We start from the raw sequence: 13351 nt of genomic DNA on the forward strand, positions 1-13351 counted from the left end.
TTTTTTTTTTTTTTAATGTTTATTTATTTTTGATAAAAGAGAGTGAGAGAGACAGAGTGCAAGTAGGGGAGGGGCAGAGAGACAGTGAGACACAGAATCCGAATCAGGCTCCAGGCTCTGAGCTGTCAGCCCAGAGTCTGACGCGGGGCTCAAACCCACAAACCACGAGATCATGACCTGAGCCAAAGTTGGATGCTTAACCAACTGAGCCACCCCGGGGGCCCCAAAATTTGCTTCTTTTTAAGCAATCTCTACACCCAACTTGGGGCTTGAACTCACAACCCTGAGATCAAGAGTCACATGTTCCACCTATTGAGCCAGCCAGGCACCCCTTTCTGGTATTTACTTATTTCTGTTTCATTAAATAATTTGCTTACATTGTTATTTCTTGAGACCCCCCCCCCCCCCCCCCCCGCCCCAAACCTCGTTTTAGGCATTCTTTCTGCTATAGATTTGATGTTTTGGACCTTCCCCTCCCAACACTCAAAATTTTTACTCGTTCATTTACTAACATTTGTGCTTAATTTTACAAAAAATGAATATTCTGTATTCTTTCACCTATTGTATCTTGGACTTTTAAGATGTCATAGAGGTAAGTGAAATATTTAATTTCTACTGAAATTTGTAAAATAGCATTGGTCTCTACCTCATCTTTTTAAACAGATCATACTGAATTTATATTTCCCAATTTATTTAACCAATCCTGTATTAGTGGCCTTTTGGAGTATTTTGTTTACTTGCTGGCTGGCTGCCTGCCTGCCTAAACCCCCATATATAAATTTTCTTTTGCAGTTTGTTTTTCTGATTCAGCATTATTTCTGAAATCTTCTACATGGATACTGTAGATCTGGTTTATTTATGATCATTAGTGATTAGATTTCATCATATGACTACAGTAAAATTTGCCCATCCAAATTCTTGTTGATAAACATTTAGGCTGTTTTGTTGTCTTTATGTTTTCCCTTAAAATAGCCCTATAGACATTCCTATTCATGTGAGTTTCTTTAGAGAATATATCCTTATTTGAAGCCACTATGAATTATTATTATTTTAGGGAATATATAGCATCAGCCTCACCACATATTGTTAGATTGCTTTTCAAAGTGGTTGGACTAGTTTGACTTCCTCCCCACATTCTTATCATATTTGTATTGTCAGATTTTACATTTGTCAATTACCTGCATCAGAAATAGTATATTATTATTTAAATTAATTGTTTAAAATAATTGTTTCAATTTCTCTGATTACCAGTTAGATTGATCATCCTTTCTTAGATTTATTAACTTTTTAGACTTTCTCCTATGAGTTTTTCTGTTAGCTTGCTTGCATTTTTTCCTTCCTGTTGATTTGGTGGAATTCTTTATGTATTCTGGGCATTGACCCTTTGTCAAAAATACAAACTACAGATATCATCTCCCAGTCTTTGACTAGACTTTTAGTTTATATATGGTATCTTCTGAAGTACAGAAATTTAGAATTCTGTTCTGGTTGAATTTGTCCATTTTTTTCCTTCATGGGTTTCCATCTTGTATGCTTTCCAACCTCCAGTTTGTAAAGGATTCTATTTACTAAATATTTTAAAATACTGCTTTTCACACTTAGGTCTTTGTTCCATCTGGAGTTAATTTTTCTATTTTGTGTAATATGAGGATCCAGTATTTTTTTCCTTGCTGACCCAGCATAATTGATAGTCTGTCCTTTTCCTGGTGAGTTGTAACACGAAGTTCTGCATTTAGTTGTAATGCCATGTTCCATTATATACTTGGATCTGTTTCCAGGCACCGTACTTTTTTTCCATTGATTGATTTTTTTCCATCCTTGCTCAAGTACTATAGTGTCTTTAATTATTACTGCCTTATAAAAAGGCTTGAAATCTGGTAAGTTGCACATACCTGTTTTTCTTCAAAATTACCTTGTCTACTTTATCTGCCATTTGGGAAATTTCTGACAATCAGAATTTGATATGAATTAGATATTACATGGTGCTGAGGCATTATTAATAATTTTGTAGGTATGAAATAGCATTTTGCATATGTAAGAAAATGTCCGTATTTTAGAGGTGCCTACTTAAGTACATGGGGATGAAATGACATGAAATGTGTGAGGTTTGTTATAAAACATTTTAGCCAACAGAAAGGGGGCAGAGATTAATGATGTAGTAAGTGAGGGTCACCTGAGTGGCTCAGTAGGTTAAGCATCCAACTTGGTTGAGATCATGATCTCATGGTTGGCGAGTTCGAGCCTCATGGTGGGCTCCCTGCTGTCAGCATGGAGCCTGCTTGGAATCCGCTGTTTCCCTCTCTCTGCCCTTCTGCCACCTGCATGCGCTAGCATACTCTCTCTCTCTTTCTCACAAATAAACATTGAGGCACCTGGGTGGCTCAGTTGGTTAAGTCCCTGACTTTGGCTTCAAGTCGTGATGTTGAGGTTCTTGAGTTTGAGCCTGGCATTGGGCTCTGTGCTGAATGCTCGGAGCCTGGAGCCTGCTTCGGATTCTTTCTCCCTCTATCTGTGCCCTTCTACCACTCGTGCTTTGTCTCTCTCTCAAACATTAAAAAAAGTAAGTAAACATTTTAAAAATAAAAATAATGAAATAAGTGTGGCAAAATACTGATAATTGTTTAATCTGGGTGATGAAGTAGATGACTACATGAAACTAATATATTTTTACTGTGGTTGGAAAATGTAATAATTTTGGGGGCACCTTCCTGGCTCAGTCGGTTAAATGTCAGACTTTGGCTCAGGTTGTGATCTCGTGGTTCATGAGTTCAAGCCCCATGTCCACCTCTGTGCTGACACCTCAGAGCCTGGAGCCTGTTTCAGATTCTGTGTCTCCCTCTCTCTCTGTCCCTCCCTTGCTTGCTCTGTCTCTTTCTCCCAAAAATAAATTAAAGAAATTTTTTTTTAATTCAGAAAATTAATAATTTTTAAAATTGTTCTTAGCTCCTTAATATTCCATGTAGAATTTAGAATCAATTTGTCACCTTCCTTTCTTTCTTTCTTTCTTTCTTTCTTTCTTTCTTTCTTTCTTTCTTTCTTTCTTTCTTAAATATTTGTAATCTTTATTTATTTTGGGGAGAGAGAGAGAGAGAAGCAGAGCTCCAGCGGAGGTGGAACAGAGAGAGAGGGAGACAGAATCCGAAGCAGGCTCCAGGCTCTGAGGTGTCAGCACAGAGCCCGATGTGGGGCTTGAACTCATGAGCTGTGAGTTCATGACCTGAGCTGAAGTCAGACACTTAAACGACTGAGACACCCAGGTGCCCCTGTCACTGTTCTTTAAAAAATGCTGTTGAGATTTGCATTTGGTTGCATTGAACTTAAAGAAAATTTATGTATTTGGTATATTTATGATAGTACTGAGTTTTGCTGTCCATGAATGTGGCATTTGTTTATTTTGGTCTCATTTTTAAGCATGTTTTAATATTCTTTTATAATTTAGTTTTGGAAGGCTTAGCACATCTGTTGTTAGATTTATTCCTAAAGTGCCTTATATATATATATATATTTTTTTTTTTTTATTTTATTTTTGGGACAGAGAGAGACAGAGCATGAATGGGGGAGGGGCAGAGAGAGGGAGACACAGAATCGGAAACAGGCTCCAGGCGCTGAGCCATCAGCCCAGAGCCCGATGCGGGGCTCGAACCCACGGACCGCGAGATCGTGACCTGGCTGAAGTCGGCCGCTTAACCGACTGTGCCACCCAGGCGCCCCAAGTGCCTTATATTTTTTGATGCTATACTAGTCTATCTTTACGTAAAAAGTTGTGTCTGTAGTATTATAGGGAGATGTCTTTTTATGTCTTTTAATCTATATTTTTTATCGTTATCAAGAATCTTATTTTTTTAATTCCAGTATAGCTAACATACAGTGTTGCATTAGTTTCTGATGTACAATATAGAGAGTCAACAATTCTATACGTAACTCAGGGTTTATCATAAGTGTACTCTTAATCCCCTTAACCTATTTCACCCATTCTCCCTACCTTCCCTCTTTGTTCTCTGTAGTTAAGAGTCTCTTTCTTGGTTTGTCTCCTTTTTTATTTGAGTTTGTTTTGCTTCTTAAATTCCACGTATGAGAGGGGCGCCTGGGTGGCGCAGTCGGTTAAGCGTCCGACTTCAGCCAGGTCACGATCTCGCGGTCCGTGAGTTCGAGCCCCGCGTCAGGCTCTGGGCTGATGGCTCAGAGCCTGGAGCCTGTTTCCGATTCTGTGTGTCCCTCTCTCTCTGCCCCTCCCCCGTTCATGCTCTGTCTCTCTCTGTCCCAAAAATAAATAAACGTTGAAAAAAAAAATATTTTTTTTTAAATTCCACGTATGAGAGAAATCATACGGTATTTGTCTTTCTGTTACTTATTTCACTTAGTGTTATAGCCTCTAGATCCATCCATGTTGTTGTAAATGGCAAGATTTCATTCTTTTCTTTTTTGTGGCTAAGTAATAGTCTATTGTGAATATATGTACCACATCTCTATCTATTATTCATCTATAGATGGACACTTGGGCACTTGAGTTGCTTCTGTAGTTGGGCTTTTGTAAATAATGTTGCAGTTAACACAGGAGTGCATATATCTTTTTGAATTAGTGTTTTCGTATTCTTTAGATAGGTAAATACCCAGTAGTGAAATTACTGGATCCTGTGGTCACTGTATTTTTAATTTTTTGAGGAACTTCTGTACTGTTTTCCACAGTGGCCGCAATCAGTTTGTATTTAGTTTTTTAGGTACAATAGCTTTTTCAGAAGTAGTTGTTCTTTTTTATTTTGTTTCGTTTTTTTTAGTATTCTTGATTGCATTTAGTCATTGTATAAAGCAGTGAGTAAGAGACTGGTGTAAGCCTGAACCTATTAATGCAATTTGTCATACTTATTTCTTTATTGTTACACTTACTAATGGTAACAACAGTTAAACCATTTTTTGTATTCCTAATTTGTAATTTTGCTTTTTAGAAACTGTGTTCCCTAAGAGCATATTATTGGGCATATTAATAAACATGTTATTTTAGAGGCGCCAGGGTTGCTTATTTGGTTGGTTGAGCATCCGACTTTGGCGCAGGTCATGGTCTCGTGCATCTTGAGTTTGCGCCCTATATTGGGCTCACTGCTGTCAGCACGTAGCAGCCTTTGAATCCTTTGTCTTCCTCTCTCTGCCCCTCTCCCACTTGCGTGCGCCCTCTGTCTCAAAAAAATACATAAACATTTTTTTAAAACATGTTATTTTATGTTTATATGTTATGTATTTCCTCCCAAATAGGCTACCTTGAAGTGCTATTTTTGTTTGTTAATCAGAATGCCCTCAGTTACTTTTCCACATTTAATCTTGCAAAGATACAGGAGACATTTATTTTCTTAAGTCCATTATTTGAATGTATAACTTAAAAACTTAAAGAGTGAGGAATGGTAGGTACTTGATCGTTTCTTTTTAAAAATTTTTTTTTTCAACGTTTTTTATCTATTTTGGGGACAGAGAGAGACAGAGCATGAACGGGGGAGGGGCAGAGAGAGAGGGAGACGCAGAATCGGAAACAGGCTCCAGGCTCCGAGCCATCAGCCCAGAGCCTGACACGGGGCTCGAACTCACGGACCGCGAGATCGTGACCTGGCTGAAGTTGGACGCTTAACCGACTGCGCCACCCAGGCGCCCCCTTGATCCTTTCTTATATTGTTAATTTTGCTTTTCAAATTCGTGATTTCGACTCTGTTCTTGCTTACTAGCTACATGTAAGTTGCTACATGTTTTTACTGTGGCTATGTATTTGAAGTGTTTGTATTTTATGCATGAAGTCTAAAATAATTTAACACATTTTTAGTGTTTGTTTTTTTTTCCCCCTCTACCAGATTAAACTTGGACATAGATCAGAAGCTAAAGATGGTGAGTATTTAATGTAATCTGACCAAACAGGATAAGTTTTTCTTCTCACTGAGGAAGTTCAAGTATTAGCATTCTAAGTGGCTCTGGGTAGAGTTTTTGCAGGGTGCTAGAAGAGTAGACTCAGCATAGAGACAGGATATCGGTGATATCCACCATTTGGTTGTTAAGAGTCAGGTAAGTCACTCAAGTCATCTGAGTAAATGGGACATAGCAAAGTTATTTATCAGTGGCTTGTCTTGCAGTCTTCATTACTGTTTAACGTGTTGTTGTAAGCAGTTTATTCTTTATCTTAGCTTTTAATTACTTTAAAAATTCAGGATATAGCGTCATAGAAGTACAGAAAACTCACTCTGGAATAAATGTATGGAGAAAAATATCTTTATCCCTTCCACACCCTTGTGTGCTATAGTGTTAAGTCTTATTTAGTCATCAAGAACTAGTTTTTATAAAACGGATCCATCATCTATTTAACATCTAGTACCAGATCTTATTTTAAATTGGGAATTCTATCTTTTGTTTTGGGAAAGATACTGTCTTACCACTGTTTTGCTGTTACCATCAAGAATCTGTTGCTAATATTCGTAATGTAAAAAGGAGGAAGCTCTTGACATATTGCCTTCATGTTACAAGCCGACACCTGTTATTCCAGCAGTCTTCTAAAGTGATATGCTGCAAAGTGAATACTTTTTGTCATCATTTATCATAGTCTGTGTGAAGCTAGTTTCAAAATAAAGCAGTATAAAAGAAAACCAGATGTCATAAAAATTGGCAAAGTAGCCCTTATTTTTCTGTAGAATATGCATATCTATTCCCTGAAAGACTAACTTTTCCCCAAAAAATATGTTTGGAAGAAGATATGAGGCTTCAGAATTGCTTTTCACATTTTGCTCTGCTTTTTTATATAGGTATAAATAGAACAGCCTTAAGAGAGATAAAATTATTACAGGAGCTAAGTCATCCAAATATAATTGGTGTGAGTATGATCTACATTGTTTCTGGGATATGGGACCCTGCCATTTCTGAATGTGGTAGTTGTTGATTGAAGGCTCAGCAAGGTGAGTTGTTTTAGGTGAGCCTTGTAAAAAAAGCTTAAAAGTTTATCATGCCGAAATGTATTTTTTGTTCTAATTGAACTGGAGGCAGTGTCTTTAAAACCGTACAACTGATGAAATAAATTTAATTTTGTCAAAAATTATTTTGAAGCCTAGAGAGCTCTAACATGCATAAGCTTGAGTAAGCTCCCTACGACTCTGTGCCATAATTTCTACCTCATAGGGTTGTTGCGAGACTAGTTAATTTATTGAATGTGTGCAGAGTACCTGGAAAATAGCGCCTGGCATAGAGATGGCATATAATGAATGATAACTGCCACTGCTATTTATAGGATTTTCTTAAATGCTGAGCATGGTAATTTTTCTGAATTAGAGACTGAGGTGAGATTTTCATTAATGATTTCTTAATTATAACTGAAAATTTTGGAGGAGAATTTAAGTAGTTAGTGACTTTTTAAAAAATGTCTGTTTATTTGAGAGAGAGAGAGAGCACGTGAGCAGGAGAGGGGTAGATAGACATTCTCAAGCTCCATGCTCAGCACAGAACCTGATGCGAGGCTGGATCTCATGACCCTGAAATCATGATCTGAGCTGAAATCAAGAATCAGACTCTTAACCAACTGAGCCACGCAGGGACTCCTAGTGACTTTTTAAAAATATTAAAGTTTAGTATTTTTGTGCTTCAAAGTACTAATTCCTAGGGGGGAAAAAAGGATAAATGTCAAATTTAATAAAATAATTCAAATTTAACAGGGAAATATCAGCAGTCCAGTGCTAGTTTAAATTTTTTGAAATTACTTTGGTTGGTATAATTTTCAAGTATTTAATAGAGAATCAGATTTTGATCTTTTTTTTTTTAATACTGCTTTGCAGCTCCTTGATGCGTTTGGACATAAATCTAATATTAGCCTTGTCTTTGATTTTATGGAAACTGATCTGGAGGTAAGATTAAGAATCGTAGAGAAATTTTTTTCTCTCTAAATCAAAAGAGAACCTAAATGTTTATTTCCTATGTTTAAAGATACTGTTAGTCAAAGGAATGCTTAATTTTGTTGAAATGTGAATGTACTCCCCCGCCCCCACCAGAATGACAGAGAGAAAGAGAGCTTTTGTGTTTGAGCACAAAGGGTAGAGTCAGATGGAGAAGGAGATAGAGAATCTCAAGTGGGCTCCAGAGCCAGCTGAAAGCTCTACTCGGGGCTCAGTCTCACAACTGTGAGATCATGACCTAAGTCACAGTCAGAAATCAGACGCTTAATTGACTAAGCCACCCAGGCACCCCTAAATGTGAATGTACTCTTTTTTTTTTTTCTTTTAATGTTTATTTATTTTTGAGACACAGAGAGACAGAGACAGAGCATGAGTGGGGGAGGGGCAGAGAGAAGGATACACAGAATCCAAAGCAGGCTCCAGGCTCTACACTATCAGTGCAGAATCCGACACAGGGCTCAAACTTACAGACCTCGAGATCATGACCTGAGCCGAAGTTGGATGCTTAATTGGCCACGCCACCCGGGTGCCCCAGTATTCTTAAGTGAAAGATCTTTGGAGTCATTTAGCCATATTCCCAGTGTTAGATACAGAGATTTGGATTTCAAAGCATTTTTGTTGACCAAAGTTCCCTATACTTTATTGACATTATTTTTAGATAAATGAGTATCAGGTCTTTCAGAATTTCCATATTATTACAGAATATCATCTTTTTGAAAGCCAAATTTTTGTTTTTGAGAAATTAAAATGTTACGGTTTTTCTTAATATTAATTGAATCTCAGAAATTGACAATCCAGGGATGTTGAACAACTGAAAGTCTCATATGCTGCTGATGAGAATGCAAAATGGTACAGCCAGTTTGGAAAATAGTTGGCAGTTTCTTAAACAGTTAAATACACACATAAAGTACGATCTCGCAATACCACTGCTAGGCATTCAAGAGAAACAAAAACTTGTCTACACAGAAATCAGTTGGTACACAGATGTTTAGCTTTATTCATTATTGCCCAAATTGGAAACAATCCAGTACTCACTTTTGTCTAGTGAATATATAAACAAACTGTGGTATATCTATATAATGGAATACTGTTCGGGAATAAAAAGAAATTAACTACTCAATTAAGCAACAGTATAGAGAAATCTCAAATGCATTGTACTAAATGAAAGGACCCAGGTTCAAAAGGCTATGTATTATATGATTCTATTTATGTGATATTATGGCAAAGGCAAAACTAAAGGAATAGAAATTGGATCAGTTGTGGCCAGGATTGGAGTGGAGGGAAGTACTGGGTACAGTGGGGCCTGAGGCAGTTGGGGGTGGGAGTGAGGGTTATAGAACTCTTATCTTGATCATGGTAGTGATTACACAACTGGATATGTTTGTTAAAACTCATGGAACTATGCACCAAAAAGGGCATATTTTACCTGAATCTGATTTCTTTTTTTGTTTTTGCAAATGGGATTTTTCTCTTAATTTTTCTTTCTGCTACTTCCATATTAGTGTTTAGATATGCAACAGATTTCTCTATATTGATTTTGTATCCTGCCACTTTCCCAAATTCACTTATCAGTTCTAGTAGTTCTTTATTTTTATTTTTTTCAATATATGAAATTTATTGTCAAATTGGTTTCCGTACAACACCCATCCCAAAAGGTGCCCTCCTCAATACCCATCACCCACCCGCCTCTCCCTCCCACCCCCCATCAACCCTCAGTTTGTTCTCAGTTTTTAAGAGTCTCTCATGCTTTGGCTCTCTCCCACTCTAACCTCTTTTTTTTTTTTTTCCTTCCCCTCCCCCATGGGTTTCTGTTAAGTTTCTCAGGATCCACATAAGAGTGAAAACATATGGTATCTGTCTTTCTCTGTATGGCTTATTTCACTTAGCATCACACTCTCCAGTTCCATCCACGTTGCTACAAAGGGCCATATTTCGTTCTTTCTCATTGCCATGTATATAAACCACAATTTCTTTATCCATTCATCAGTTGATGGACATTTAGGCTCTCTAGTAGTTCTTTAAAGACTATGTGAATCTTTAGGGTTTTCTATATATAGTATTATGTCATCTGCAAACAATGAAAGTTATTTCTTCTTGCCAGTTTGGATACCTTTTATCCAAATCTGATTTCTCAAAAAATAAAATGGGAATTTTTAGCTAGTATAACTTAAAAATCTAGGAATAAACTGTCTTTAAGTACAGTTCACAAATAATGCCATCAGAACTCAGTCTTGGGCTTTAACTTAGCTCTATTTTCTACTTTGTTGCCTTCCTTCTCAATATAGTGCCTAATTTCTCAATATAGTGGCTCAGGCACTTCAGGCTCAGATCCTTAGAGTTTATTAATCTCTAAAGAAAGAGAAGGTACTTTGTCCTTTTTCATTCTAGCAGAAGTACTTGGCCTCTTTAATTAGCTTGGCTAGGATCACGTGTCCATCCCTAAACCAGTGTCCTGGATAACAGGCTTCAGTTTGGTGGTTGCCTGTGCCTGGGTCTTGTATCTAACTCTAGAGGCCACAGGTAGTGGTCAGTCCTGTTTTACATTCAAACAAATGATGAATGCTGTTATCAGAAGGGGCTGTACATCCTGGGGCAAGCAAAACAACAGATGTTCACTATTAGTGCCTTTTAAACAGAACAGGGAGAGAGAAAGCACCAGAAGAGATATTTTTCCTAACCATGTAACTTGAAATTCTGACAGTGCTTCCTAAGGAGAGTTAGGCAGTCTTTCTTGAGATTGTTCTGTAGAATGGATAAATTGATTTTATGTCTGTAAATGATTTTATGTGATACAATTTATTTGGAATAATTGTGTATTATATACCGGCTTTGCAGGTGATAATAAAGGATAATAGTCTAGTGCTGACACCATCACACATCAAAGCCTACATGTTAATGACTCTTCAAGGGTTAGAATATTTACATCAACATTGGATTCTACATAGGGTAAGGTTTTTAACCAAGTATGATTGATTCTTTATATTTTAGTCAAGGTTTATGTAGCCAATTATTACATAAATGGTCTGAATATGTAAATTGTTAAAAATATAGCTGGACCCCATTTTATCCCACCTTCTTCCTCTGTGTTCCCTTCAGTTGTTCCAGGAGGTGGTGCTATGAGGATTCTAAAATACTATGTGAAATTTAAAAATGGAAGAGGCCCAGTTCATTTTTTTCATAGATGAAGAGCTAAGTTGCTAAGTCACCTGACCAAGGTTATATGTATTTTTTTCAAGGTCAGTAGCTGGTAACTGACAGAGTATAAGAATCTAGATATTTGGGTTAACTCCAGTGTTCTTTGTGCTGTATTGTTGTGACAGAAAAAAAAAATACAGTGAGAATCTGGATTAAATTATACAATCCTAAAATTTTTTTAGAAAAACAAAATTTCTAAGAACTCTAAAAATCTATGAAGTAATAAAATTTCTGAAATAGTTGAGTCATTGTTAGAAACATCCAACTATTGAAACAAGACTGATAATCTAATAGGTAGATGTTCTTAGATAGTCTGTTTAGATAAATAGCTGAGAATATATAATTTGTAGTCAGTAATCCTCATATCCTAAACTTGGGATCCCTTTGAGGTTATTGCTAATATCCTTATAGTATAGATTTTGAAGGATATATTCCCCATCCTCTCTAAATGCATAATGTTTTTATTTACCAAAGTTCAGATGGCGGCGACTCTTTGTTGAGTTCATCGTCATTACACTAGGCTGTTCACAGCAACCTTGTAGGTAAATTGAAGCTCAGTGATCCAAGGTCTCACCAAAGTAATATAACCAATCTTAATTTTTCTTTGGTAGGATTTTATATCAGTGAGAAAAGTATTGATTATTATTTAAATTTGGGGTTTACCCTGTTATTGCAAAGTTTAAAGTTAAGCCAACTAAGTGTATTGTTATAATATTCTCTTGTGCCCTGCTTATGTATTTATTTAAAACCTCCATGTACAGGATCTAAAACCAAATAACTTGTTGCTGGATGAAAATGGAGTTCTAAAACTGGCAGATTTTGGCCTGGCCAAATCATTTGGGAGCCCCAATAGAGCATATACACATCAGGTTGTAACCAGGTAAGAATTTTTTAAAACACTGAAAACTTACGTTGTGTGGGATTTTTTTTTTTTTTTTTTTAAACAAGTTCTCCATGGGCCCAACGTGGGCTTGAACTCATGACCCTGAGATTGAGAACCCTATCTCTACCGACTGAGCCAGCCAGGTGCCCCTTGTTGTGTAGGATATTAATCACAAATGAGCATCATTTGGCTTCTTTGAAATATCTCGGCAGAGTTCAGGAATTATTGTTGGTGTTTTGCTAAAAACATGGACCTCTTTACGTTTAACCACAATGAAAAAAATACAGCCATTTTTTCAAATGGAGTTCGATTAAGTCCATTTTCAGACATTTACCTAACAAGTTTTGGGACTAATTTATACCACTTCTACATTTTAGTTAGGTTGGCTGGAACTGTAGTGGCTATTTGTTTACATATTTACCTGATTTGGGGGGGGGGGTTGTGTTTATTTTATAGGTCATTAAGTGATTTCATGTTTTAAATCGTTCAGTATGAATAAAAATTCTCTAAAGCAGTACATTGATAACTGCAGTTTTCATGTTTTTAGTAGTCATGTTTTATACTTTTTATGTATAAAAACTAAAAAAAATCAAATGAAATAGATAGGGACAGATTTTATAATTCTAGTCAGGATGTCATTTGTTAATTTCCAAGTCTATTTTAAGGATCTGAAATTTCCTCCGTGAAAGGGTTTAAAAGGATAAGAAAATATGGGGCAGCCTGGGTGTGAGTGGCTCAGTTGGTTAAGTGTCCGGCTTCGGCTCAGGTCATGATCTCATTGTTTGTGGATTTGAGCCCCACGTTGGGCTCTGTGCTGACAGCTTGGAGCCTGGAGCCTGCTTTGTGGATTCTGTGTGTCTCTCTCTCTCTGCCTCTCCCCCTCTTGTACTCTCTCTTTTAAAAATAAATAAAACATTAAAAAAAAAAAAAGAAAGGATAAGAGAGTAGGAATTGGAGACCATAAGAACAGACAGCTTTTCAGAATAACTAGAGAATGTGGAGACAGCTATTGGAGGAGGTAGGGCCCAGAGAATTTTTTGTTGTTACTTTGTTTTTTAGTTTATTTCTTCAGGCTGAAGAAATAATGTTGTTTGTACATTATTGGTAAAAGTCTAGTGAAGAAGAAAACGTTGATGTGGGAGAAAATGGAGAGAATTTCAGTATTCTTTAAAATAAGCAAGAGAGGGGCGCCTGGGTGGCTCAGTCAGCTGAGCGGCTGACTTCGGCTCAGGTCATGATCTCACGGTTTGTGAGTTCGAGCCCTGCATCGGGCTCTGTGCTGACAGCTTGGAGCCTGGAGCCTGCTTCAGATTCTGCGTCTCCCTCTCTCTCTGCCCCTCCGCACTCATGTTCTCTCTCTCTCAAA

At 37.1% G+C, this 13351-nt stretch overlaps 1 protein-coding gene across 6 annotated transcripts in view; it reads left to right on the top strand.

The window, feature by feature from the left end:
• CDK7 (cyclin dependent kinase 7) overlaps positions 1–13351 on the top strand; it is a 60738-nt gene that overhangs the window by 3375 nt on the left and 44012 nt on the right. For 5 of the 6 annotated variants that reach the window (XM_043585570.1, XM_043585507.1, XM_043585446.1 and 2 more), the window contains exons 3-7: positions 5804–5865; positions 6771–6838; positions 7791–7859; positions 10743–10853; positions 11864–11982. In XM_043585570.1, the coding sequence (XP_043441505.1) occupies positions 5804–5865; positions 6771–6838; positions 7791–7859; positions 10743–10853; positions 11864–11982 (429 nt within the window). The remainder of the gene's footprint in view (positions 1–5803; positions 5866–6770; positions 6839–7790; positions 7860–10742; positions 10854–11863; positions 11983–13351) is intronic. The other variant, XM_043585654.1, reaches the window with a different exon arrangement.

This window comes from Prionailurus bengalensis, chromosome A1 (genome assembly GCF_016509475.1).
Source record: "Prionailurus bengalensis isolate Pbe53 chromosome A1, Fcat_Pben_1.1_paternal_pri, whole genome shotgun sequence".
NCBI classification, from domain to species: domain Eukaryota; kingdom Metazoa; phylum Chordata; class Mammalia; order Carnivora; family Felidae; genus Prionailurus; species Prionailurus bengalensis.